Source organism: Lytechinus variegatus, chromosome 18 (genome assembly GCF_018143015.1).
Source record: "Lytechinus variegatus isolate NC3 chromosome 18, Lvar_3.0, whole genome shotgun sequence".
Lineage (NCBI taxonomy): Eukaryota > Metazoa > Echinodermata > Echinoidea > Temnopleuroida > Toxopneustidae > Lytechinus > Lytechinus variegatus.
The window spans coordinates 4,092,262-4,117,022 of NC_054757.1; the positions used below are offsets into that span (position 1 = coordinate 4,092,262).

General features: G+C 34.1%; 1 protein-coding gene across 2 annotated transcripts in view; it reads right to left on the reverse strand.

Annotated features, from left to right (window-relative positions):
- The window catches only part of LOC121431622, a 34,461-nt gene extending 24,502 nt beyond the window's left edge, over positions 1-9,959 (reverse strand). Inside the window, exon 1 of one of the 2 annotated variants that reach the window (XM_041629206.1) lies at positions 9,791-9,959. Coding sequence is in view for 1 of the 2 variants with exons in the window: in XM_041629205.1 (XP_041485139.1) it covers positions 1,378-1,400 (23 nt within the window). In the remaining variant the exon portion in view is untranslated. Of the gene's footprint in view, positions 1-1,377; positions 2,923-9,790 lie in introns of those variants that run through there. The other variant, XM_041629205.1, reaches the window with a different exon arrangement.
- Between the last annotated feature and the right edge of the window lie 14,802 nt (positions 9,960-24,761).

Here is a 24,761-nt window from a genome sequence, read left to right on the forward strand (position 1 = left end):
TCCACCATAATATATTAAGGACTAAAAGTTTGACAAAATTAAGTCATGTATTTCGTTGATGGGTTCATAACTTGCGCAAACCATTACAAATTAATAAATCAATGTTTGAATTTATTTTTAAAGCATAATTTCAAGAAACCACCAGAATCCGGATATTATGTTCATTGTGTTGGTGTTATATTACAATGTATGATGTGGCCATTTTGAAATACGATATTTGATAAACCCGAATCCGTGTCTGATACAAATTATTTCATAATAACATTCATTTAAGTTTGAAAGATCACTGTTCACACGAATATTGTTTACTTGTAATATTGTGCATATGAATTCATATTTGAGTATGACTATCATCTTACCTGTAGGAAGGTTGTCTAAGTTAGATATCTTCATCCTTCTAATTTATCTAGATTCTGGTTTTTTTTCAATATTTTCAGTCCGGTATTGTTGTTATCATTATGTAACAGCAATAATGTTTATCCCACTTTCATTCAAAACCAGTCTATATGTAATACACTGTTGCAATTATCATATGTATTTCATGTAAAATAATTTTCAGGACTATTTTGCAATATAACATATTTGTTAAATTTATGTACACGTCCACTCAAAATCGACATAAGCGAATGGCAGCCTAACATTCCCATTACAGGTATTTCTCGAAAACTTACAAGATTCAGTTCACACAGGATTAATCATAATTGAGGAGCAGCACTTTTACTGTAATTTTACTACCGCAAAATAAATGTGCATTTGGATGCAGTGCCCAAATTGGTCTATTATTATTGAGTTTATCATCATTTGAAATTTGAAATTAAATATTAATAATTTAACTAAAACTGAACCAAAAAATGCATTATAGGACCTACACGTAGCTCAAAATGGATTGTCAAGTAAAATACCTGTAATTAATTCACAGCCATAATTAATTTTAAGTAATTTTAGAAGCATAAAAAATATGTGCAATAAAAAAAAGAAAAGCATCATTGAAACATGTTATAAGCTTTGCATAGTAAGTTTGTAATCAATATATTTTTATAGTTTTTTATAGAGTTATATTCAAGATAGATATTCACCATTCAACAATAAAAGGAATCATTATCAGAACAAAGTTATCATGAATTGTTATTATTACTAATCCAAGAGGATTCGTTAACATGGTTAAGGTAGTGAACAAAGCCTCAAAGAATCGAGTAATCGGCAGATGTTTGGTGTACAAAATAACACCTTATTTGAAGTCGAGCCGACATAAAATAACATTCATTCTTCAGAGGAATCATTTGATAACTGATGTACATGAAGAGACTCTATATAAAGGCATTATTCAAAGCAAACGTCTCAAAATGGCGGCCCTTGTGGTTGTGGTTTTATACGTACCTCGTTGTGTATTGCTCCTGCATTTTGCCTCACACAGCAAGGGACAAAATACTGTCGTTTTGAAAAGCGACCACAGTCACCAAGCCTTTCAACTAAAAGATGAAATTTGTGGATCGAACGGCGCTTCAAAGATCCGAACCGGTCAACCAACAAAGTGAAAATATTCATCCGTCTTGCCCTAAGTCCACATATCCATTTAGAAACAAAACTTTGGAAGGGATTTGAACGCAAGAAAAGAAATATCCGAGAGAGGATTGTGTATTTTGTTGCTGATCTGGAGTGTAGATGGAAAAGCAGACGATATTACAGCAGTTGCCGAAGGGTGACGAAGAGTCTCGAAGGACGCCGATCTTCACCGGCCATCAACTTCGCTCAACGAAAATTCACCTTTCACTTCGGATATAACTTTATCTTCAATCAAAAATGTGAAGTAGAAGATTGAAAATGTTATATCATTACAGGCTGATAAACAATGTCTGATATTCCAGAAAGAGATAATCCTCGTAACGGTGTTCGTAAAATGACGAATCGAAAACCGGCTCGTTCGACACTCTTTTTGTCATTAGACAGTGATATCCACAACAAAACTCTTCTTCAGAAGAGAAAGCGGCCATATTGTTCTTATCATGCATTGGAATTGCAACCCCCCAAACAAATCAGAGTAGGAAACTTCTGTCAGAAATGTTCATACATTAGCCGACGAAGACGTGAAAATTATTCGGCGGTCAGCGAGTCACGTGACCACTCGAACAACGCGTAGAAGAGTAAGACCCCCATTTTAGATTCAAAAGGTGAGGTAAAAATGATTAAATCCCGAAGCTTTGTTTGAAGTTTAAAATCAACGACACCAATAATAATCCAAAGACATTTCGTGGATGAAGACAAGTAGAACTGTTTTATCATTTGACGGCGAAAGCAATTTGCGAGGTTGACGAAAAAGGCGAATTAACTTTTCGTCGCTCAAAAATCATGTCCTGATGCGCGATTGTCGACACGAAAATGTTACTTTTCGTTTGAATCAGAGAAATGCAGACCTCATAAAGACATACATGTAGAAAGGAAAGTCGAGAGAAGAAAACTACACGTGTTAGCAGCCCGACGACTAATGAATCACTAGAAAAACCAACCATTGGCTTTGTCATGCTCGAAGTGACCAAAATCCAAGATGGCGGCTCAATTACGGCGATGACGAATCAGTCACGAAATCGAAAGAATCACGAGTGTTCATGGCTAAAAAAGACTTCTTTATTCTGCTCAGTGTTGGACAAAAAAAACCCTCTGATTCTCTTTGTTTGATTGGGCTCCAGATTCGAACTTGAAATAGAAAGTGTATTTCCTATCATATACAACAACAACAGTCATGATATATGTGCTCTGTTTCTTTTTCGAATCCACATGCCCATGTATGGATTTTTGTGTGACAGGGAATTAGTTCCTTTGTTTCGCGTTTGTTTTTGTCTAAATAATATGACATACATAATCCAATCGTTTCAATGTCATTTCATCATCTAGTAATGTAATTATGCAATAATGTAATCACCACCTTCCTAGATATATAATTGAAGCCCAGCTCACATCTCAAACCCACTTCAAAAGTGGTATCTGTTGATAGGTCGAGGATTATAGTCACATGTGTACACTCATTTCAAATGAACCCTCATTTTAGCATTTTACTAAATGAAACTGACAAATACCACGCATACCTGACATTCTTTACCAAACTGAGAGGAAATCTGAAAGAACACCCACCCTGGGCCCTCTTCATCCTTTCCCTCCCAAAAGTACAACAAATGTGTACGCAGTCATACCTTACTGTATTCGATTTTAAAACTTTGGAACAAGTGCACATTTGGAAAAGAAAAATTATTTTATATACTGTGAAATTTGCTATTTTCAATGTCTGTTGTGTATATTTGTACCACCAACCCACCCCTTCTGGGTATGGCTAAATAATGTATAAACATAAAAGAAACATCGAAATGATGATGTATGTAACCGTGATAACAGAACCATTACCCGACAACCTAAACTTTAATTTTGAAGTAATCTCTAATTCGTTATCCTCTTGCAATATGAAATGAGTATTTCGTATGAACAGGGCTCCGTAACACAAAGATTTGCAATCAATCGCTAAATACCAATGACCAATCAAGATCATCGTTGTATGCGCATTCTGTTTGTAATACTGACTGGGAGCCAATGAGCGCGGTTCTTTCACATTTGCAATTCATCGCAAACCTTCGTGTTACGGAGCCCTGGATGGTAAAGGGGAATTATGTATAACTTACACTTGGATTGCGAAAAAAAAAATGGAAACTTACAACTTCAATTGTGACGTCAACACTCCATCCCCCGCCTGGTGACTATACAGTTTATCAAAATGATCGATAAAATTCATGATGGTCATCGGAGAGTCACATCAAATCAAAACTCCGTACTTCTAGTAAAATTTGGGAGATCCAGACGCGAGCAGCTCTTAAGTTCTCCAAAATGATTCCAAGAGGATAAAATCTCGTCACACTAATCGGTTTGTCAAACCAAAAGACAACTTTCATTCATGACATCCATGTTTTATATCTAATGATTATTCATTAATATTGCTCATCAAAATTGTGACCCGGATGGACTGTAAATCAACCTTTTTTCCTTTCATTTTTATTCTTATTTATTTGTTTATTTTGTTGACGATATCTTTTCTCGTGATACTGGGGACGTGAGTGAATAACACCCGGGGAAACCAACGAATTTTCACAGGTTGATTTTAAGACCGGGACTCCTTTCATTTTTGGAGACACGAATCGAGGGTTTTCTATCTCCTTCACTTGGGAAATCCCGGGGTAATCTTTGTGGAAATTTTGATGTTTTTTAAACACCCACGCTTTTTTATCGAAAGTTTGATCAAATCTACCGAAAAATGAGATGTTAATACTTCATCATTTTGTCACATGACAACATAATTTTATTCGTTTCTCTATTAACAATAAAAGATGAAGGAATTAGACATCAGAAATATCATGTGCATGTATATGCAATAATTTACATGGAAAATTCGTTGGAGGCAGGAACGACAATCGTCTTATTATATATAATACAATCGTCTTATTATACTTAATATACTGTATTGTTCTTTTATTCAGTTGGCAGTAGCCTGCACCGATTTTAACCTGAGTAAGTATTTGTTTTTAATTTCAAGGAAAAGAATGAATTCAGATCAGACTTTTGCATTTTTCATTTGTAAAAGAGCAGTGATGTCTTTTAGATAAATCTACGATGAAATATCATTTCGCATCAAACTTCATGGTAACTTTGATGACCATAACTGTCATTCTACGATTTTTTAAAATAAAATGGCGTCATAATTTCTACAACTATGAATTTTTATTATTCTGTCCTGGCACCCGCGGTATATACAATTAATACAGAATTTAACCTGGTATAAAAATTGTTAAATGACCAAATACCCAAAGAAGATTTGCTGATTCTGAAAAATTATTTTGATCGCGGACACGCTTGGATTGAAGATTAGTTAATTTTACTAGCATATTGTTTTTTTTAATGAAATTGAAGTTGAACTTTATTTAGTTATTTTTTTCTACTGCAGGGTAGGCCTGTCATGCAAAAGCGCCCTTCAGTTCACAAAATAACTCAACATCATAGCAATTCAATGTATATAGCATGTAATAAAGTAAAAACAGAATACATTATATACATATAGAGTGAATCAACAGTTATCATGGAATCATTACATCTACATCAAGTTATTCAGTGTAATTACATGTATGACGGTCAGAATTTTAACGATTTACCAGCGTTTTTCGAATGCATGGAGGGACGTGTGTTTTTGTATATCACAAGGGAGCGAATTAAATAAGACGGCAGCAACATATTCAAAAGATTTTCTTTTATAATCCGTCTTTTGGCAGGGTATTTGAAAGGGGACATTATTCAGAATATCGTATTTTAACTTGATACTAGACGAATACTCGGTTGGAATTATGCTTACTGATCATTTTTTTTAATCTGACATTTTAAAAGTAGATAATACCCACTTCTTGTGAATCGGAATTGGATATCATAATAATCTACATTTTTATCACAAAAAGAAAATCATAATAATCGCGACATTATCATGTTCACATCATCAATTATTTGCTTAACATATTTTCACCTGCTGTTATTTGAAATGTTCATTGTCTTACGTCTTTTTTTATTAATTTTCATTTGAATTTTGATGATTGTAAGTTTCGCTGAATGAAAATATATTTAAAATGTCGCACATTCTGTATTATTCGTATTCCCATCCTTATCGTGGCCGCGTGATGCCGAGAACAAGACCTACCCGGTATCCAGATAAATATGGCGATTCAACAACACATTACCGAAATTCATAATATTATCCTGAACGTTGTTTCCTATTTCTTGATTATTATTTTATTCGGATATGAATATTACAAAATTAACATAGATATACAATTAAGACTTACAGCAAAGGACCAAATTGAACGCGCTACGCCAGTTTGCGACGCAGCATTCAATGTTTATAAAGTATGACCATGTATACAGATGTCAAATCTTATTATACATGTATCTCTTTTTGGTGATCTATATTGTAAAGATATTAATCTACAAAATGGTTTCTTACATTCTCAAAGAATATTAAGTATAATTATTAACAGGGGGGCAGTATAATGTAGTTACAAACAGCCATTATATAAAGCATGAGGGTCACTTTACTTGGAAAAGATGTGACTTCTTTTACTCTTTACTTGAAAAATTCGGTTAGGGTTTATCTTTAATCAAACGAAAAGTATCGTTAAAATTTGATAATTAGATTATAATAGCCCTTTATATCTCCACATTTTATTTGTATATGTATAAATTCAACCTAATTTTGAGGGAATATGTATTGCCCCGAGTTATCTGCTATGATTGATGCAAAATATAAAAGAAAACCGAAAATCAAAATAATATCTGACCTTGTACTTCTTTACGCTCAGTAAAGCGAGTCGGATTATTGTTGTCAATGCCGAAATATTACAAATTGCACAATTTGAATGCAAAAATATTCTCGAGAGAATTCAATCTCATTGTCGTTTTAACGGGTGATGAGCTCGGTTGTATACAAACTAAAAAAATTGCGAGTTTTTGGAAGGCGAAAAGTGCACTTCCCTTAAAATTAAAATAGATAATTCAAAGTGTGATCAGTCAGCAGGTTTTTTTACAAGTTGAAAAATAAACATGAGCTGTGATATTGAAACGCTATTCATCATGTTTCTATATCATACAGCAGAATTTTACTCAAAGCAATATAACAGTGGGTGCAAAACATATATAATGATAATTGAATATATTGTTTTATTTTAACAGAAGTGTTCATTTCATTTTTGTTCTAGTGTGTCGCACAAGCAAGCCATCCATCAATTTTTATTATTTAATCTAGAGCAAGTTTTCATGTTAAACAAAAATATTTGATATACGGTGCAACATATCCTTTACAACGAAGACCTCTTTGTGTGAAAAGCTTTGCATTTGTTCAGTAATTATGTTTCCGTCAATATGATTTCTTTTTCTCTTTTTCTTTCCTGTAATACATGCATGTACGCATATTAAGTCGACTATAATTTCTTCTTTTCCAAGGGGATCCACAATTTTACAAGCTTTGCTTTTTAGTGGATCCCCTCAATTCCATTTCCATTTATGCTCTATATTATACTGTTGTTTTTTTTTACGAAGAATGCCCTTCTGTAAAATTGTATATTGTTTTATATTACTTTGTATTATGTTTTGAATGGAAATTTAAAAAAAGAATTGAATTGAAAAAAAAAACATGGTGTAAATATCCATCGAATACTTTGAGGAAACATGAGCTCTTTATGAAACGAAAACATAGGGGCTCTTCTCATTTGCATATAACATTTTTTATATTTCTTTGGAAGCGTTTTCAATTCGGCAAAGCCTTTCAAGCAATGAAAGTAATCTGGCCTAATAGCTTTCATCTAAATTCATCAACAGGACTAAAACCTCGAATTTGATGAAAATGATCTGGGCAAGTTTCTTAGGAAACATTGTCCAAAATATTTTGAAAAGGAAAAAAAAACTTTCGAAATGTGTATAAAAGTTTCTAAAGGTAATTAGAAATTACTAAAATGGAAATGAAAATTCCAGTTCAACTTTATAATACCGGCTTTCCGTTAATCGCGAAGAATCTTTATCAAACATTCTTGGGGATAAAATATGTATTTACTTTCAATATCACTGTACACAAGACACGACACCCGGCGAGAACAGGCTCATTTTGTTTTTACACCACGAGGGGGCGCTGCGCATTCAAAGAAAACCCTGGCAACTCGTTGCATTTTTAAAGTGGATTTAATAGGGCATAGAAATTCATTGTGATTTGTTTAGCAGTGCGTTTATAAATTTATTTGATCTTGCACGTAGACCAACTTTTGTCTAGTATTTGATGCTTCCGTATTATTACTCTCTCTCTCCCTCTCTCTCTGAGCTAAAATATTTTGCAAATATAGGCCTACGTGTAATAATGACGTACTTTTTTAAGAGAATTGAAAACAATAATTAAAAACCTGTGTTAATAACTCCATACAAAATTATTCATCAAAAAGATGACGAAAGAACATTGTTCTCATCCCTTGCCTCTTCATTAGCAAGATAATGCCAATATTATTTACTTTTGTATCGTGGAAAAAGGGTCTTTTAACAATAAATATTCTTCCGAAATACAATTCATTTCAATAAAATCTTCTTTCAAGTTATTATTTCTCCCTATCCACCTCTTCATTTTGTAATTTAACCTATGCAGACGGGATATAAACATTTTTTTTAATATCACATACTTTGTGTCTATAATACATAGGGCCTATATGAAACAGCTACGAAAACTTTAGTTTTCATAATTTTTTTATACAAAATATAATACACTCAGTAGATCGTAATCGTCATTTCTTTTATATTTCTTGAATAACGTTTTGAAATGTTTTACCATTTCTTTTTACATTGTTCTCTACTAGTATATGCGTATAATGTTAGACAGGCACATATTCTAGTAAACAACCATCAGAACTCATTATCCTTCCTTGTTATAGCACGGTCATATCAATAGTAAATAAACGATAAAATGATGATACATAATAATAATAATGATGATGATGATGATAAGGATAATAGTAACATTAACAACTGTAAAATAATGATAATTACCACTGATTATTATGATAGTATATTGCAGTGACATCAATGATACTAAATATTTGCAGCCACGGTAATTCTTTTAATCATCAAATACAATCACCTTAGATTAGAAAGATAATAATAATACTCTCCTCTATTTCAAGACTTAAAATAAATTCAGATCAGGGCTTCGTCTTACAAAGAGTTACGATTGATCCGATCAATCGCAACTATGGAAAGACAGCAAGGCCAATATAAAATTCATGTTTGTTCGAAATTTGTTCTAGATATGATGAATGTATGTCCATAAATTAATTTCTTCACAATTTGGTGTGTTCTCCTTTGTTTACAAAGAACATTTTACAAATTTCCTGTAGAGAAAGTTATGACACTGATGGATTTCCATAGAGTTACGATTGATTGGATCTATCGTAACTCTTTGTAAGATTAGGCCCAGCTCTGGGCGTAGTGAACATTCGAATATTGGACTAGTAAATGCAAAAAATGCCCTGTCACTTCCACCAAAGGTAAATGCTTTAGATCCAATTACAAAACATGTATCAGTTCGTTTTGATTATCATCTCATTTCACAGAAAATCTGACAGTTACAGCTAGGTGTATCAAAAAAAATTAATTTACAAAGTTTATTCACAACTAAGTCAAGTATCATTTTTAGATGGACATTCAGATTTGTATAAACAATAAAGTCACCTTTAATAAAAATGATATCCTTTAATCACTATTATTCTTAACATATACAAAGTTGGAGTAGCCCCCCCCCCTGGCTCTCCCACCTATATCGTGACAGGTGTATGTTAAACATAATTATTTAGTATTTTAGTTAACAGCTTAGTCAATAATCTGTTGGAGATGGACATTTAAAGAAGTCAATTATTACATGATTTAAGTTTCAATCTGTCTATCAAGGAACCGAGGAAATTACAAGCGGTTAACCTCAAATAACAACTCCAAGTTTCGTTCGTTTCGGAAGCTAGCATAGATGCTAAACTACCTACATCCATATCCACCCATGACTCGCTTACGAGGATCAGCTGTGCTTTGGAAAGACCCGCCCACGTCTGTCTTCATTTTTATGAATGAAATTCTTGAGGACAGCAGTGGACTATAATAATTACTGGAAATAAATCGTTCGGACATACATGTACCAGAACACGATTGTCAATAGATGATAATACGTTTATAGAGAGGCTTTTGGCTCACTTACCAAGTTTGTTCCTAGTTTTCTCCAAACCTATCCAAATTTTGTAAACTTTATGGCATGTAACACACGTGATGCAACAAGTAGCGAGCGAGAGAATCGACCAGCAAGCTTTCAGGCTTGTCTCCCCAAAACCACAAACGTGACTCACTCGGTCTCAGCTGGTTTTTATATCGCCCATCGCCGCTGCGACTTGAAAAGTCCTTGAAACACCCTACGTAGAGCTGTCCGTCAAAACTTACGCCTCGCCCCTATCCTTGGTAAAACCCGCTGCTAAATATAAACCCCCAATCACCGCGCAGGATTTCCGTGAGGCTGGCGATAGGACATGAATATTTATTTTTAGCCCGTGCTGATTGGCTGCCGACCGGAACCTTTGCCCATATATGGTGTTTGATCGGTTCCGCTCTTCCGGATTACCAGGAAGTCGTAATGAATGAACTTAGTCATGTGATCAAACGTCATAATAGGCGCTCAGCGGGGTGCATACACTTTATTGGCTTACGGCTTGTTATGCAAATAGCATTGTGCCATATTTGGGGTTGCGAAATTATGAATGAACTTTTCCGCTGCAGATTCTCCCACCGGCCTTCCCAGCTGTGTCGGGAGCGAACAGTTTTCCACGCGAGTTCTTCACTCGCAAAGAACTCGCATGCATGAATAAACTCTATTTAACGAAGCCTTTTGAAGTCGGCAGATCAATAATACTTATTCAACTATTGTGAAACGTCATAATAGCTGTCAAATGAAGAATTGTAGTTGCAATGAAAGACTAAATATATATATAGATCAAGCTTCTTTCTTTCAAAAATCGGAAATACCGTAAGGAATTTTGATCTAGTTGTACTTGGTGACATAATGAATGGGATTCTTCATGTACGTCGGCCTACAAATTCTGTTTGAAATTTACCCCAGTAAGATTTAATGGTAATTACACAAAATACAGAGTGGAGTCAATAGTTTACTTCTGATAACGATAATGTTTGATTCCAACTGACGTGTTTTGTGATTGTTTTTCATGAATTATATTTCATGGGGTTTTCTTGATAGGCCATGGAAATACATATGTTTTGTGAGATATTTGTTCTCGTAATAGACATTTTGAATTAAGTAAAATATCGGGAGGCAGACACAATCATATTCATTCTGGACAAAATGAGGGAAATTTTGAAATATTCAGTCCATAATATAAGGCCTACCAAGTTTATGATATTTGCCACTCATAAAAAATAATAAATTATATCAGGCCTACCAGAACCTATTACAAAATGAACGTCGTCCACGGTTAAAATAGCAATTCCTAAAAAAAAATCTCCTCACGTTCTCACAAAGGTACTTGCAAATGACTAGGCTCAGTTTATGTATAGTTAACGAATTCAGAGTCATTTTCTTTCTACTCAGACTTTGGTAAGGGGTCGGCGGGGGCAAAGATCTCTTTTCTGATGACTAAACAACATATCTCAGGTTTTAGATTATATTGACGTTGATTAAATTGACATGTGTCCTATCATAGGCAGTTAATTTTTAATGATCTGACTTTAAAACAATAATAGTTGTGTTAAAACGCAACTAAAGTATATAGAATGCATTTAATAAAAAATAATAATAATGATTTATTTTAAAAAATTAATGAAATACAAGAGGGGATAAAAGGCGGGGATAGAACGGGGCAGATTTGTTACACACAAAGTATATAGCCAATTAATTCATTAGAATAATGATGGCCACGTGGCCTTTTTCCAAAGCCGCATCGAGGTAAACCGGAAATTTTGGGAAAGACAATTTGATAAAACCACCTTGCAAGTCCGGGTGTATTTTTTATTACTATTATTTTCATTTATGATAGTTTGAAGTAGAAAAAGCGGAAGCGATACATGGAGACATTTTTATCTTTATTGAGATGCAAATTCCCGCATTTCGACTGCAGTGCGTTGATCTATCTACCCATGCGGGACATCGTTTTGGATAATAGCAAATTAATTTTGTGAACTCGAGCGCAACTTGTTCTCTATGGTGTCTTTATGGCAAGTATAAGGGTGAGCGTTATTAGGTTAGATTTTAAAGGGACACCCAAAAAATATAGGCATTCAGCGAAATTTTATACACATAGTATATGTAAACGATAGATTATACTTATACGAATATGAAGAACGGATAATTAATAAATGGATTGAAGTCGTAAACAAGCGCAAAGTTAGATCTATACACTCGGGTGGAGCTTTGAGTAATAAAATAGAGACGACATGGAAACTTTCAGTGCGTAGGGTGAGGACGTTATCCTATGGGGGGCTAAGATTTTGACCATACTGCAGTATGCGGAGATAACCTATCGTACGTTTCAGTGTCAAAATACTGTAAAATGCATAACCTTTTTTTTCTTAATTATAACTTTCCAATTCGATGATTCAAGAGTTAGGAATAACGGATAGACAAGATTGGCCCTTTAATAAAGTTCCGGGTTAAAGATCAGTTTGTGTGTGTTCAACTACTCCAGGTCTTTTCTATTCATTTCTATTCAAACTATTTTTATTCTGCTTTCCTTGTGTTAACGATTTATCATGTGCCTTTATTCAATAAAGAGATCCGTATCTATATTCATGCTCTCTCCCAAGCGCCCACCCCTCTTCAATCCCCCTCTACCCCCCCCCCCCCCTCTTTCTGAATTATTATCCTTTCTCTCCCTCTCTGTCTGTTTCTTCACCCCGCCCTCCCACCTCTCCCCCCCCCCCTCACGCTCCAATTCTAGAGAGGCAATTTGGATATCCCTGCCGAGTTAATGCGACCACAGAATGAAAATTCGAACCAAAATTTTATTTTAGACCCGGTGCCGTGATTTTCGAATACCTTGTCAGGAAAGAAGGGGGGTTAGCGACCTGGGGTCTATGATGTCCCTTTTCAAATAATATTTTTATGAATATCGTAACTTTTCACTGTATGTAAAATTATTTACGTTTTTGTACACGTATTTTGAAAAAAGGGGACTGAAGCCCCCCCCCCTTCCGCGGCCCCTGTACATGTATATAAGTTTGTTTTTTTTTTAACTCCAGTGTCATCATATTCTAATAAATTACTGTTTGAAATAGCACGCAGCTTACCAGTTGCCGAAACTTTCGTCGATGCAAGAAGCGATTATGACTTTCTGGAGATCGGATCTTGTGTTCTGGTCAGAATGGAAGTCGTGTTTAATCGCCTGTTTAGTTTCGTTGTCGACGACATCGTCCATCAAATATACTCCTGTGTCGATGAAGAATTTTACGAGATCATCGAGCCCCGTCTCGTAAACTTGACTCCGAGTAAATGCATCTTGATCTTTCCACATATTTTATTTTCTGAATATTTTATGATTTCACTCTCCAGTTGTTGAGGGTTAATTTTGTAATAAAGAATTTATATAAATGATTTCCCCTTTCCGTTTAACTATGATTTTTTTTCAAAATGTGATGGTTCCTTTTTTACTTCTGTGGTAAAAAATTGAGAAATGTCAGTCTTATGGACGTCAAATTATAAACATTTCATTACCAAAAATAATGAAAATAAGTAATTATTGCATTTTATGCCGTTTTGTTAATACCAATGTAAAAAGAGTGATAATTTCCTATTGATTTGAAATCCCGATTTGAAGTCAAAACAGGGGCAGCAAGCTGTTGATCAGATGGTATGCCAAAATGATTGGCTAGCTCGTTAAAATGCTCTATTTACCAATATATATATATTGCTTATTTATTATGAACGTGACGTTAAATGTTTATCTAGATCACCATGCACTTTCTCCGTTTAGGCCTATACATATTTATATTGTATACTTCATTTATCCCGTCACATGGCTTGTCAGGTGCAACACATGACTCGTCAGGTACAACACGTGACTTCAAGCAGCCAATCAAAATGAAGATTCTGACATTGCTAAAACAGGATATTGTATGGTTGACGCTGATTGGTCGACTCCACGCGAGCGCAATATGTGATCAGCGTGCAGAGAATGATAATGTGGAAAGTTTTTGTTTTGTGAAAGTATAAAGGGGAGAAATGCGGAATATTACTTGTTTTTGTTATCGAATTGCCATAAGCATTGCGAAATTTTACAATTTGTAAGATTTCCATCATCATAACAGTCTAATGACCAAGCAAAATGATGTCTACATAATCCATGTGGATCCTTCTTTGATAAACCATCCACATCTCACAATCAAGATTGGTCAATAGATCTGGGGCCCGTTTCATTAAAGGTCAAGTCCACCTCAGAAAAATGTTGAATTAATTTAATAGAGAAAAATCAGATAAGCACAATGCTGAAAATTTCATCAAAATTGGATGTAAAATAAGAAAGTTATGACATTTCAAAGTTTCGCTTATTTTCAACAAAACAGTTATATGAACGAGCCAGTTACATCCAAATGAGAGAGTCGATGATGTCACCCACTCACTATTTCTTTTGTTTTTTATTGTTTGAATTATACAATATTTCATTTTTTACGAATTTGACGATTAGGACCTCCTTGCCTGAAGCACAAAATGTTAAAATAATGGAATTCCACGTGTTCAGGGAAGAATAAAACTTCATTTCACATGACAATGACGAGAAAATAAAAATATTTCATATTTCATATAATAAAATACAAAAGAAATAGTGAGTGGTGATGTCATCAACTCTCTCATTTGGATGTAACTGGCTCGTTCATATAACTATTTTTTTGAAAATAAGCGAAACTTTAAAATGCCATAACTTTCTTATTTTACATCCGATTTTGATGAAATTTTCAGTGTTATGCTTGTTGAATTTTTCTCTTTTTATTCAAATCAAGTTTTTGTTGGGGTGGACTTGTCCTTTAAAGAGTTACGACTACTTATGGCCACTACCATGGTAACCTTGATTTTGATTGGCTGCTGAGCCCTGTTGCCATGGTAGTTGCCATAATGGCAAAGTTACAGCAGTTTCAAGTCCTTTATGAAACGGGCCCCTAGTCATCATTACCAGTCATTAGCAAAATATCTAAATAGCTGAAATAAAATTGATTACGTGATAGACTCCAGCCAATCGCTTGATGGGGATCCATATCAATTACCATGTAAAGGTGCCGTGGCCGAGTGGTCTCAGGCGCCTGGCTATACATAGAAAGCCCGGGGTTCGATCCCCGCCGCGGCACCTATGCCCTTGAGCAAGGCATTTAATGTACAATGCTCTTTTATCCTGCTTTCAAATGAATAGTAAAATGCTATATGCATTATTGGTAACTTGGTGTGCACTTGTTTAAAAAACAAATACAAAAAACAGGCACTGTTTTGTCTAAATAACTGAATTATTGTAGCTTAAGAGGTGTGTGAAGATTGTCCACTTTCTATTTCAAGGCTAGAACTAGAAAACAGCCGATTGATTTTCAGATTCAGATTTATTTCCAATAGAACGTAAAGAATAATTCAAATCCACCACCTTCCAATCCTTCCACCCCCGCCCCTCTCTCTTTCAAGTTTCTCTTACTACAATTAGGGGCGGAAATCTTTCCCAAAAGGTAGGGTGGGACAAGGGTCTGGGAAATTTGAGGCTATTACCTAAACTTTAAGGTAATTTCGATATTTGACAAGAAAAAAAAAGGTCATCTCATCCCAAAACGCACGTTTTATTCCCATTTTCAGTTATATAATTTTTCTTAGCATCACCAAAGACCCAAAATAGTAGGGGGGACATTTGATATTGTGTCCCCCCCCTACTATTTTGAGTAGGGGGGACACGTCCCCCCTGGGATTTCCGCCCATGACTACAATCATTCTCGTGTACACTTTTCTCACAATAATTCTTCCAATTCTCTCTCTCTCTCTCTATCTTTTATTTTTTGATAAACTGCACTCTTAAAAATGTTGGGCGACATACTGTCCACGATTGGTTAAACTTTATCCAATTATGGGTAATGTGCTTTGGGTGAAAACCACACAGTATTGGGTGGAAAGAGTTTGATTTTAAAAAAGTCAATTATTGTGTGTATATGTTGCTCGACATTTTAAGAGTGTACCGTGTGCAAATTATTTTGTAAACATTAATAATGGCTTATGTAAAGTACCTCGAACGAGGGGTAATTATATTGATTCATGCATTAAGATGGATTCATGCATTTGACCAAATTGAATACTTTAGGGGGATCACTTTCGCAGAGGAAGAGTCAGATTTCTTTAAACTTTTATTGCGTATCGTTGCTAATGATATTCATTTTTTTTAAACATCTTTCCTTCCTTCTCAAAGTTAGAGAACCAATTGAGTTTTCCTTTGTGTCATAATGTCATAAAAATAAATCGCCCATAATCGTTCTATTTTAACATGACTGCAAAATATGAACTTCAAACTCAGCCTGATAAAACTACGGTAGCTGTCTTCCTCTGTAGGAAGTGCACGTCATTGTGGTTACAGAAAATGCGAATTACCAGGTTTTTCATTTTCCTTCAAAATTACCATTCTGCAATTGCTGCGAAGATAATAAATTCTTGAAAAGGGGTACTCAACGGGGATTCCATTCATTTTTTATTTTTTTTTTTTGTAACAAGGATTTTTCGTTTTGCTGTTTCATTAAGTTTCATCATCTTTATTACCGACTTTATGAAAAAAAAATACATTTGAATATTACTTCATATATTCTGAGTTATATATGATTTTTTTTTTTTTTTGGGGGGGGCAGGGTCGACCGACCCTTCCCTGCCCCCCCCCCCCTCGGTCATTCCTCATCTTGCTGCGTCCAACCATGTGTTTGTTGATATTTTTTCTCCTGCTCCAGCTTTTAACACATTATTTTATCTTTCCCCTATTTTGATTTGAATGATTGAATTCGCTGTTCATCTTTTTTTATTGTAATCTAATAATGCTTATCGATGTAACAATTATTGTATATTACTTAATTATGTGGGCTTTGCTGATTCTGACAACTCCTTTATTTTACACCGTTTTTTTTTAGGTTCAAGATGAAAAAAAATAGGTATGTGGTTTTTTTCCTTTCTTCAGATTCTATATATCCTGATTAAATATAAGATAAGAAAATGATAATAATAATAATGATAATACTGATAATGTTAATAATAATGATAATGATGATAATGATCATAATAATGATAATAATAATAACAATGACAATAATAATAATAATAATAATTTTTGTCAGGTGCTATCTGATGATACCTCGATTTCCATTATGATTTCCAGGGTCACATGTTCAGTCTGCTTCTCTGTCACATGATCACCTGATCGATATCCCGGATGTAGACGCCCTTGAGAACCTAAACACCTGATTCAAATCTAAAACACTGGCGTGCGAATCAAAGACATTTTATTATCATTTTCACTATTATTGTTATCATTATTATTATTTTATTATTATTATTATTATCAATATTTATTATTATTATTATTATTACAATTATTATTATCATTATTTATTATTATTATTATTATCATTAGTAGTAGTAGTAGTAGTAGTAGTAGTAGTAGTAGTAGTAGTAGTGTAGTAGTAGTAGTAGCAGTAGTAGTAGTAGTAGTAGTAGTAGTAGTAGTAGTAGTAGTAGTTGTAGTATTAGTAGTAGTAGTAGTAGTAGTAGTAGTAGTAGTAGTAGTAGTAGTAGTAGTAGTAGTAGTAGTAGTAGTAGTAGTAGTAGTAGTAGTAGTAGTAGTAGTAGTAGTAGTAGTAGTAGTAGTAGTAGTAGTATACTACTACTACTACTACAGATGCTGTTGCTGCTGCTATATCATTATTAATTGTCGTTATTTATTGCTATTTTATAATAATTTTTATTTTTCCTGGGGCTAGACGCAAGCTTTTGAAAAAACTCGAGGGTGAGCTAAGAAGAATAGTGACGGAGCTAGCCACAAGTGCGCTTTTGCATTTTCTAAAGCGAAATTGAATCTTTTCGTGTACACATTTGGTGAAGTTTGTAAACATTTCGGTACAAATTAATTTTCAAAATTTTGGGGGTCACATGCATGTTCAGTCTACTTCTCTGTCATAAGATCACCTGATTGATATCCCGGATGTAGACGCCCTTGAGAGCCCAAACACCTGATACAAATATATAAAACTGGCGTGCGAATCTAAGATATTTTATTATCATTTTCATTATTTCTATTATCGTTGTTATTATAATCAACCTCATTATTATATTCATTATTGTTGTTGTTACTGCTGCTTCTATTGTTGCTTTTAATGCAGCTGCTGCTGCAGTAGTTTTTATCTTTTGTTAATTTATATTATTAGTAGTATTCCTACGGGCTAGACGCACAAAACTATTCGAAGAAACTCGAGAACGAGCTCGAAAGAAAAGTGTCGGAGCTAGTCATAGACCTGCGCGCTTTTGCATTTTCTAAAGTGAAATTAAAGGAATTCGTGCACACTTTTGGTGAAGTTTGTGAATAATTCCAGTAAAAAATGAAAGTTTCAAAATTTCGGGAGACCACCCCCCCCCTCCCCTGCGTGCGATCATGGCGTCAATAAAACCGTGAAAATGGAGATGCTGGGGGTGGCTATTGCTTTACCTGTGTAGGAATACACTGTTTGGTTTGGTTTTGGTTTGGTTTATTCACGATAAAAATATATAAATATAAACAAAACGTACATTGTAAGATCAGATTATAATAACAGAATCATAACATAAATAATGACCATAATACAACATATAAGACTTAAACATATCGTAGGGATGACTCGTTGCAGAAGGGCTATAGCCCATCTGTTCTTCCCCGAGGCAGTGGCGTAGACAGGTCCTTAGACCTGGGGGGGATGATCCCTAGCTGGGTCATACTTTATATATATATATATATATATATATATATATATATATATATATATATATATATATATATATATTATGTGTGAAACTTTATCTTTATATATTTATATATATATATATTTATATATACATATATGTATTTATATATTTATTTATATATATATATGTATATATATATATATATATATATATATATATATATATATATATATATATATATATATAAAGAATGAAGGAGATAACGTACTCGATAAAAACAAAATATCATGGGCCAAAGCAGACGAGTTAAAGATAACAAAATAACACGATCTGCCTCATGGATTATCTCGTGTGTCTTTTAATCACTTTGCTTTCAGCAATAAACAGGGCATCCAGTAATAAACAAACTTCCTTGCACATTTTTCATGGCAGTAATCTTTTGTTTGATTAATGACAATGAGTAAAGATGATCATAAGAGAAATGTCATTTGTCGGATGTCTAGTTATCATTTTGGTCATGACAGTCCTGCTAAACATGATCTAGAATAACTAGTATTCCTTATTTTACTCTTTTAAAAGTAGCGATATTGTTAATGATCAAACGAATGAATCAACAACTAAAGGAATAAACAAATAAACAGCCAAATAACAAAAAAATATCAATTACAATTATAGTAATAGGGGTAAAATAAAAAAAGCTCAACATTATATTTCTTATCCACGTGCAGATATGCGGACACTAAAATGATAAGCACACTCTGTTTAAAATTACCATGATTACAAAGGCTTGATTGAATTAAGTATGGAAATGAAATAAACCTCACTGGGTTGTCGGAAGTAAACTGTATAGATAGTAACTTGTTATAATTTCGATTCATTTCTTATTATTATTATGATGATTATGATAAAAACATAGGTAAGGAAATGTAACAGTTTATAACCTTCAAACCTAGAAGACTGCGCACGTACAGAAATCACTGGTATAAGTAATTCCAAAATACATTGCGCCTCGACTTACTTCTTCTTGAAACTGGAAGACGTTTATTTTCACCCAATATAGTTATGCAAAACAGTCCTTAACAGTAAAGGATTATAATGCCCAACATGAAGGAAAAACAGGCATACTAATGCTTCATATGGCAGTATCAGGTAACACGCTCGAAAGGAACATACTTGCTAAGTTCCTATTCTCTTGAACGATTCAATAATCAGTACATGTAACGCTAACTTAGACCATAAATTAATCTTATCCATGGATTGATTCAATCTGCCTTCGTGAATTAAGGCATGTCTATATATTGGATGATTCTACCTTCTTTGAAAAGCGCAAAGTACTCTGAAAAAATTAGTGAAATAGTTCACTCTTTAAGGAGTGAATATATGAAAGAGTGAATATTGAGTGAAAAAAACCCTCGGATATCACTGAGGCCATCCAAAATTTGCACTTTCATTCCAAAATCATTCATTTACTAATTCGCTCCTTAGAGACTGAAAATTTTCACCTTTCCTTTGCAAAGTAGGGGTTGAGGACATGGCCAGCAGGGAAAAGGGTCAGTGTATGTGTATAGGTAATTTCTTATTAATTCGTTTGAACAGTGTTAATGTGTTATGAAAGCAATTGCTCTGAAAGGGAGTGATTAAGCGACACATTCTTAAATCTGTAATGAAATATTTTGAACTTATCTCCTTTGCAAATACATAATTATTATAAGGAAATGTACTTGGTGAAACTCTGAATAACGATCCTTAAATGTATATGACGACGCAAGACAGTTGTTATTTCTTAAAACTTGCAAGTTGTAAATGCATATAAGATGATTGACTCTGAATAAAAGTCCAATTTTGATCATGTTTGTCATTGCTGTACATTATGATTATTACTGCTATTATTATTGATTGATTTTAACTAGCATTCATTGCTTTATTACTGTATAGTTTTGCTTCTTCCCCCACAGAAACCTGGGGGGATGATTGTACACACCATCCCCCCCACCTAAAATTCTGGGGGGATGCATCCCCCCATCCCCCCCGCTATCTACGCCCCTGCCCCGAGGTCCCTGTTTCCTATCAGGTGTGAGATGATATCATAACTTGGGCCCATGCACTGTCCTGTCTAACCCCATAAATATTCTTAATTGCTTACTTGCCGCTTTTGGAGCATAATTATAAACGGAACTTAAACGAACAATTAGGTGACAAGTAGGATTGGCATAGCGCACGTATCCACCTTGTTAAAGGTCAAGTCCACCTCAGAAAAATGTTGATTTGAATCAATATAGAAAATAGACAAGTACACTGCCGAAAATTTCATCAAAATCGGATGTAAAATAAGAAGGTTATGACATTTCAAAGCTTCGCTTATTTTTAACAAAATAGTTATGTGAACGAGCCAGTTACATCCAAATGAGAGAGTCGATGATGTCGCTCACTCACTATTTCTTTTGTTTTTTATTGTTCGAATTATACAATATTTCAATTTTTACGAATTTGACCATTAGGACCTCCTTGCCTGAAGCACAAAATGTTAAAATATTGGAATTCCTTGTGTTCAGGGAGGAATGAAACTTCATTTCACATGACAATGACGAGAAAATAAAAATATTTCATATTTCTTATAATACAAAAGAAATAATGAGTGAGTGATGTCATCAGTTCCTCATTTGCATACCGACCGAGATGTGCATATAACTGTTTTGTGAAATGAAGCGAAACTTAAAAATGCCATAACTTTCTTATTTTTACATCCGATTTTGATGAAATTTTCAGTGTTATGCTCTTTGAATTTTTCTATTTTTTATTCAAATCAAGTTTTTGTTGGGGTGGACTTATCCTTTAAGTGCTCAAGGCCCTCCTATATCATAATGCATAGAGCGATGACAAAAATCCCCTGAATTGGAAACCTTGTGACTAAGGGATTTTTTCAACACTAAAGAAAAACAAAACAAAAACAAACACTATACCTAGTGGTGCAACGAGTCTCGGGACTTTGCAGCATCATTTTAAACCATCTCCCTAAGCACCTTTCTTCGTATTTTTCCAATGTGGGCGGCAGCCTAATCTAATCTGGAGATGTACATGGTCAAATAAAAAAAAAGTAATGATAATAATAATAATAGCCGATTTTTATACAGCGCTTTTCCCAGAATGGCTCAAGCGCTCTACAGCATATTATTACCCCGGTCATTGGATTCATTTCAATCAAGCATCCTTCCGGGTATTAGCACCTGGGTCGAGAGTGGCAAAGTGTGGATTAACGCCTTGCCAAAGAACGCTATAGACCGCGGTGGGATTTGAACACACGAACCGCTATTTACAAGGCGAGAATCAGAACCACTACACCACGGCTCTTCCACCCTTCAAATATACTGAAATAAATTATTCTGTGATAGAAATGATATTTCATTATTAAAATATACTTAATCCAAAGATACATGGTAATAAATAATATAAATCTTCCCAATATTACTTTGCTCTCGCACTTCGTCATATCACCATCCGACATGTCCAAAGAATATTTTTCTACAACCGAACAACCGGATGACAAAATTTTGTTTCATCACTCGTATTTTAGATGCAATTATAAATAAACAACATCTTGCTATAAAATTGTGATATTCGACATCAAGTAAGTAGCTGGAGAGTAACCATGGTAACCATGATAAATGAAGCAATATCCTGGATTTACACTTTACGAGTGAGCATAATATAATCGAGCGAGAACAAAATAATAAGCTTTGATTATTGTGATTTATTTTGAAAAGTCAATTTTCATTCTACAACTTGAACAGAAGATTTTTTTTGGGGGGTATGCCTGACTTGCCCCATGGATAATGTGAAGAGACAGGTCCCCTGTCCCCCTAGATTGATGACCATGATATCGATAAACTTGCTGACAGTATACTTGAACTTAATGCCAAACGCATGGCTGACCGTCATATTGTGATCATTTGAATATTCAAACTGAATTTTTACATGACAGAGGAAAAATTTGAGGCAAATCAATGATAATGAATAGGGATTTAATCTAAATTTCCTTAAAAAAACAAAAACAAATATGGCGATCAAAATAATTGGGGCCAAAAGGGGCACCATCCCCTGCCCCTATCTGCGTCTACTTTGATTGAATTGGTGTCTACAAGCCGATGCTATGTTTGGAAACCTCTGGCAAGCGTTCAGTTAACTCTGGACAACTTTAACAAACAATATGAATGAATGAATAAATGAATGAATGAATGAATGAATGAATAAATAAATAAATGAATAAATAAATAAATAAATAAATAAATGAATGACTGAATGAATGAATGAATAAATAAATAAATGAATAAATAAATAAATAAAAGAATGAATGAATAAATAAATAAATAGATAAATAAATAAATAAATAAATAAATGAGATCGTATATTTGCATGATAGTGGTTAATACGATTAATGTCATCAATATAAAACAAAATAGGGAAAAACTACAACAACATTGCATGATGATAGGATGAAAATGTGTTGTTGGCAAACACATTACGAGTGAAAGGAAGTATGTGTTTACATTCAACTTTTACCCTTTTGGTATTTTGTCATAGTTTATTATTCGTATTTATCAGGTATAATGGAACGTTGATGGGGAATCCCCTCCATGCTCTCTCCCCCTCTCTCCCGCTTTCTTTCTATCTCTCCCTTCCTCTCTCTCTCTTTCTCGCTGTTTGTAAGAGTGAAGGTGGGGACAAAGTACATGTTTTTAATAGAAACTTTCACCATTGATGGCGTAATCATTATTTGTTCCATATTTTATGACAGAATGGCTAAAAAATCCCCTCATGTTATCCAGACTTTCAAAAAAAAATCCATCGTCAACGGGTGAAAATTTTCACCTCAAAATGTGAGTAATATGTTTACCTTTTGAAAATGATGGTGGTGGTGGTGGTGGTGATGATGATTATGATGATGATGATGATGAAAATTATGTAAGGAAATCCCATGGAAGTAAAAATGTGAAATTATTCGTTAACGAAATTGATTTGATGAAACAGCTCTCCCACACATCTTTTTAAGCCTAAAATCAGTTTTCGATTCTTTTCCATTTTGTGCGCGGTGACGAGCATTATCGAAATTCGGGCTCCCTCTCCCTCCCGTTCAAGGAACGCTCCCATAACGTTCGGGCGGTGTGACCAGGCCTTGCATTTGGAAGACAAAATATACTTTTTAGATTTAGCAAACAAAACTGTTTCCCCTTGAGTGTGATTTCAAGTAAAGTGAGCGTTGTGAATTCCTATTTCATTTGAAATACGTTTCATGCCAATGACAACTGCAAAATCAGGAGAAAGGGGACAGTACAGTGGCCATGTAAAATCTTTGTCATTGTTCACGTTATGTTGCATTTTCCTTATTGTAGGTATACGCATGCACTTTCCCCTATAATATTACATCATATGTCACATGAATTGGCAATATATGTTGGTCGGTATAATGTAGAACATTAACAGCGGGGAATCCCGCTCGAAATTCGAACATACAATCGTAATTATGGCAGGCCCCAATAGCATTAAATGCCCTTCCATTTTTATTCAACACCAAATGTCTTAATTTTTTCATGTACATGTATCTACATAGTTCTGAATTTGTTTTCATACTTCTTCTCCTCATTACACGTTTCACTGTCTTCGCTGATGACTTGTGGCTGTTTTATTGATAATTCAAATATAACTTTCATTAGAATATGACTAGTTATCAACGGAATTTCATTCAATACAGAATACAAGCTTGACAAAAGAAACTTTAGTTCATGAAGTCATTTTTTGTATACTAGTCATTGTTGTTAAAGTGGTACACTCGTCCAAAGCAATTACATATTATGTATAATCATCATAATAATTTGATTCATATTGATGGCTGTATGTTTGCAAAGATAGCAACAAACTGGGCACTTTTCTTTCTTAACTATAACAGCTGCAAACTGATTCTCTATTTAAACTGTCATCAATATCATGGGGCAATAACTTTTAAAAGCACTCTATTAATCTTCAGTTTCGAATTAACTATCCATTTCACTTTTGCATCCAACCTTATTTCTTTATTATTTATCAATGATTGATTTCCTTTGAATTACGATGGATTGAACATGAGCAACAAGTGCAGTGATCTCAAGAAGGGTAATAAATATTTGTTTATAGAAATTAAAGTATCAATTATTTGTTTATGTATGTAGTTGAAAGTATATCCCTCACACATTTTCTTTTACTTTCGTTG